At 35.1% G+C, this 5,407-nt stretch overlaps 1 protein-coding gene across 1 annotated transcript in view; it reads right to left on the bottom strand.

Annotated features, from left to right (window-relative positions):
- The window catches only part of LOC106879415 (neuroglian), a 142,010-nt gene that overhangs the window by 12,846 nt on the left and 123,757 nt on the right, over positions 1 to 5,407 (bottom strand). Inside the window, exons 10-11 of the mRNA XM_014928971.2 lie at positions 4,392 to 4,550; positions 2,792 to 2,938 (exon numbers count right to left, since the gene is read on the bottom strand). Of these exons, the coding sequence (XP_014784457.1) occupies positions 2,792 to 2,938; positions 4,392 to 4,550 (306 nt within the window). The remainder of the gene's footprint in view (positions 1 to 2,791; positions 2,939 to 4,391; positions 4,551 to 5,407) is intronic.

The raw sequence follows: 5,407 nt of genomic DNA, 5'->3' as shown, positions 1-5,407 counted from the left end.
AAACAGTGCCTTGCAGAACACCGCTCACTATTTGCGTGTCATTGGAGGTGGCCCCATTGGCTACTACCACCTGACTTCTATCCTTCAGAAAGTCATGAAGCCATTCTCCCAATTTTCCAACTATGCCGAGATCACGCAGTTTGTGACGTATTATTCCATGATCGACTTTATCAAAGGCCTTTGCAAAGTCGAGATATATCACTTCCACATTTGAGTGGTTAAGTAGCTGTTTCAGCACCCAGTCATAGTGTTGTAAGAGCTGAGTCAGGCAGCTTCTTCCTGGTCGGAAACCATGTTGGGTGTCAGGCAGCAAGTCATTTTCTTCAAGGAAGGCGATTAGTTTCCTTCTGACTATTCGTTTCATGACCTTGCTGATGTGCGAGGTCAAAGAGATAGGCCTGTAGTTCTTGGCCTCCGCTCTGCTACCTCCTTTATGAATAGGGCATATTTTACCCTCCTTCAGTTTTCTTGGGAGTTTGCTAGATGCAAGGAAGCTCTGAAAGAGGGACTGCAACGGTCTTGCTAGGACTCGTTTATATACCTTTAGAAGGATTGCTGGGAATCCATCAGGGCCAGTAGCTGAGTTTGGGTTCAGTTCATCTATAGCCCTTATTATATCAATGTAATTATTTCTTGCTGTTCTTTGAACCATAAAACAATAAATTGCTATATAAAAACAATCACTTGTAGAGATTTGAACCCCAACCACAAGATATTTAGTTAGGCATCATGAGTGACCACCACAGTTTGACATGTCTGATCTATAGGTTAATCAATCAGTGTGAAACTGTGGCATGATATGGTTTCTTGGATATTATAGAATTTCATCCTCTTTTCACCCTATAAAAACTGCTTGGGCATTCTAGCAAACATCCTTCTACAAATTGCTAAGACATGATGACCTTAGGGATTCAAGGAGACAACCTCTTTACACATTCGGTGATACCCAACACAAGAGGAGGCCAACAAAGAACTGATGTAACATCAGAAGGAGAAAAACGCCACACAATGCAATTGCCACCACCGCAACCCCGCTATCTTTTTGAGCTACAATGTTAATATGCTGATAGTAACTGCTTTGTCCTTATCTTAGCTACTGGTCTTTGATAACAATTCTCTATATTTCTCATACAAAAAAACAAAAACAAAAAACAAAACAAAGATGACACTGAGTTCCATCACAAACAAACAAAATAATCATATACATCTATATACGAGATCAAATTTTGTTACTTCATCCCTTGTTTTTCCTGGATTTCTCTCATTAATAGGCTCCATCTGCATTAAGTGACTGGTACTCCTTTATACAGCTATTCTCATTCAAAGGCTTCACATGTCCATACCAGTACAGTTTTCTTTTCTCTCTAGCACACTACGTCTTATTCCTCTTAAGCTCATTTTTTTCTCTGAACATATTTGTACTTAGTTGTTAATGTACACTTACATTGCACATCCAATGAAGCAAGCAAACTTCATTTGTTTCTAGTCTTCATGGCCCATGTCTCACTATTATGTAGTGTTGCTGTTCATACAAAAGCAACATACACTACTTTGCATTCTGAGAAAGAAACCTTTTGTTATTAACAGAAGTAAAAGCTCTCTGAACTTTTCCAGCCTTTGTTATTCTAGTAACTATACTTTTAGAACATTCTGCTCCATTACTAATTAGGTAACAAACTATCTGCTACCTCTAAGTACCCTCCTGGTTATCTGAAAAAGCCTATTTTCTGCATGCTCTCAATGCTTATTGCTCCTAAGCATCTTCCACATACAAAGTGACCTTTCCCTGTTAACCTGCATAGAACACCACTGCATCTCTTGTATGCCCAGAGTTTCCTTTGGGTACACTGAATTTCTACCTACTTCATTTCTACATATTGAGCAAGGCCATTTCCCTGATGGAACAAGGATCTATTTTCCTACTTACTAAAATTTTGGTCTGTGTTTCAGGGCCTTAGAGGTAGTTTACTTAGCAAAGAAACTGATCTGTTTAACCCCAGGTCAGGACTGAGTCAGCAAAACTGTGATCAAGTGTTCGTTCCACTCATAACCACTTCAACCATCTTTTTCTACATTAGAGGGTACATTGTCTAATGCTGTAGTTCTCAACCATTTTTTGTCTATGGACCCATTTGATACCTATGCAATGTTTAAAAATGTTCTATTATATTTTTATAATTAGATATTATTAGAAATTGTATTAAAAAAATGTTAAAATGTTTTATGTATTGTAGAAGTATAATCAATTTATTTCACAAACTTTAACAACTAAACCTTATATGGACCCTGGTTGAGAACCACTAATATGTCCTTTCCATTTTTAAGGAGATTTGTTTGCTATTTAGTGGGGTTGTAGTTGTTCACCCCATCATCTCTGTTCAAGCAAAGACAACAAATTTAGTTAGTTCAATCTCAATTTCTTTCTCCACTTGAGACAAAACCGGTCAAGTAATCACTAACTTTACTTTACATGGTGAAATTAAACTTGTACAGTTATTAAAAAAAAACCTTACGTTATATTTCAAATTATTTAAAACAACATTTCAGTATCTATTTTAAGGATAATACATTTTTTTTCCCAGCTACAGGGATTAAGGGCATAATTTACACAGAAATTCTCAGTCGTTCAAACCAGAAACTAAAATGTTGTCTTGATGCTTTTGCAAGGAAAATTCCACCTTTCACTCATTTAAAAATGAACACACACACACATTGAAATACAACAGAAAGAGAAGATTACTAAAAACATGTGGCCCACTATGAAATGGAAAAGAAGAGAATATATACTTACATATAACATTAAATGAAATATCAGCAAAAATTTCTCCGTAGTCATTTTTGTATGTGCACTGGAAGTTGCAGATATCAGTGCTCTTCCTGACATCTGAGAAGGTGAGAGAAGAACCATCCAAAGACAATGATAGTCTGTTTATCATTCCTAAAAGAAAAAAAAATTGGATAAGAACCCTATTAGTATGGCACTAAAAATGATAAAAGGAAAAGAAACTGGTAAAATAAGGAAGGATTGAGTTATTTTGTGGTGAGAAGGCAATTGAGATTTAACTGTAGCTGAGTCCCATATACCTATGATCTTTTATTTTTCAAATAGTGTATCTAGAACCATATTTCCCTTATATGTCCTCTCTTTTTGTCATTATTGTTTATCTTCAGGTCAGTTTGTACTCTTTTATACTCTTTTACTTGTTTCAGTCGTTTGACTGCAGCCATGTTGGAGCACCACCTTTAGTCGAGCAAATCGACCCCAGAACTTATTCTTTGTAAGCCTAGTACTTATTCTATCGGTGTCCTTTTGACGAACCGCTAAGTTACGGGGAGGTAAAAACACCAGCATCGGTTGTCAAGCGAAGTTGGGGGGACAAACACAGACACACAAACATATATATATATGGGAGAATTTACGAAAATACAACAGACGAAGACAGGTGGTGTAAACAACAAATGAATGCATTAGTTTAACGCTTGGGAATATAGAAAGTCTTTGACGTTTCGAGCTTACGCTCTTCAACTGAAAGGAACACAGAAAGAAATAAGGAGAGAAACAAGGAGAAAAAAAATATAAATGTAGTGACGACAGGCTTCTTTCAGTTTCCGTCTACCAAATCCACTCACAAGGCTTTGGTCGGTCCAAGGCTATAGTAGAAGACACTTGCCCAAGGTGCCATGCAGTGGGACTTACCACACAGCCACTCCTGCGCCTATGATCAAAGGTGTTCTCGCAATAATCATGCTATCTTTATTTCAGCCATAGTATATCTACAACTGTATTATCCAAGAAGGTAGAGTATAATTTGAGAGATTTGCCTGATATTTCTAGCAAGTCTCCTTATTATTAATCACTCAACTGTGAAGCTAGACTTATCTCATAATTCAGTCAAGAGTCATTATGCAGGAAAATATAGTTTAAACGAAGGATTTTTTCTGTTACAATTTTACATTCATTTTCAAACATATTCATGAGGTAGGGAGTTATAGTTTAGTAGTTGGATTAGTTTTTGTTACCTCAAATCTGCCCTAATTGAACATATTGCTAACTGAAAGCATTTAAACCATGACCAAAACTTCTTATTTCCAAGGATAGTTTATCCTAGATTATAGTATCCAATGTGTTCTTTTTTTTTTAAGATGAAGTATAACTTAAGTGAGATTTAACTGATATTTCTAGAAAGTCAAATGACCAAGTGGCAACAGAACTCACTGGACTAGTTATAAGGATGCCCTTACTGCTAACTAGAAAAACATATAACAATGGAAACCATCTTTCTTTTCAGTCAGGCATAGTACTATGGATTCAGAAGCATTTGAACTCAAAATGTCAAGAATGTAAATGAATGTGGCAAGGAAGATTTGAAAGCAATAATCATTTTACTAACCTCCAGGACGTAGAGATAAGGGCTTTCCATTTCTCATCCATTCAGGCGGATTCAATTCCTTTCCTCCCTTCAGTGATCTTGCTTTACAATGGAACACCACATCTGACTTTTCAGTAACAGTAATTTCATTGGGGGGTTCAATAACCCAAATAGGAGGACCTGTGAGAAATATATACATAAACAGATATCTAAAATATAACGGAGAACGCTGCTTATTAATTAGAATTATGTAACTTTTACTAAAAGAAAGCAATCATTAGTTTCCATTGTTTATAAAATTCTTAAAAATTCAAATTCAATTTTTTTTTTTTTTATTACTGAAGATTCAAATACACACAATCAAATTTTTTTAATCCCTGCCATCAGCACAAAAACTTACATTTCATGCAGCATATATCTGTTTCACTCTTGTTCTATACCACTCTATTCTATTGTTTCCATTAAATATAAGTGATTACTTGGAGAATATTTGTGAAAACTTTTACACTATATCTGTCATGTTTACCGTTAAGTATAATATATTGATGCTTGTTTTTTTGTTTTTTTTTCAATCCAGCCATCTCTTCTATCTTTGTCCTTCTTTCTCACACATACTTCATTGAAAAAACCTTACCATGTCATTCCATTTGAATACAATCATTTTCACTTTCTTCTCTTGCAATGCTGTCTTTCTCTGTCTTTCTGTCTCTACCACATCTATTCAAATTGTCTTCATTAAAAATAATCTACTTAGCATATATTGGTAGGTAATATATTGATGTTTGTTATTTTTCCATCATCCTTCCTTTAGTTGTCATCATTTTCACTCTCTCACACACACACCTTATTAAAAATTCTGAGCACATTTGAAGAAATCTAAGATGAATAATGAATATGAGAAAATAACATTCAAAATGCAAGTTATTTCATTGCATACATAAGTGAATATATACGAGGTGTGTGTAGGTGTGTGTAGATGTGTGTGTGTGTGTGTGTGTGTGTATATATATATATATATATATATATATATATATATA

The sequence above is a fragment of the Octopus bimaculoides genome, chromosome 4 (assembly GCF_001194135.2).
Source record: "Octopus bimaculoides isolate UCB-OBI-ISO-001 chromosome 4, ASM119413v2, whole genome shotgun sequence".
Lineage (NCBI taxonomy): Eukaryota > Metazoa > Mollusca > Cephalopoda > Octopoda > Octopodidae > Octopus > Octopus bimaculoides.
This window is presented reverse-complemented; position numbering and strand designations above follow the sequence as displayed.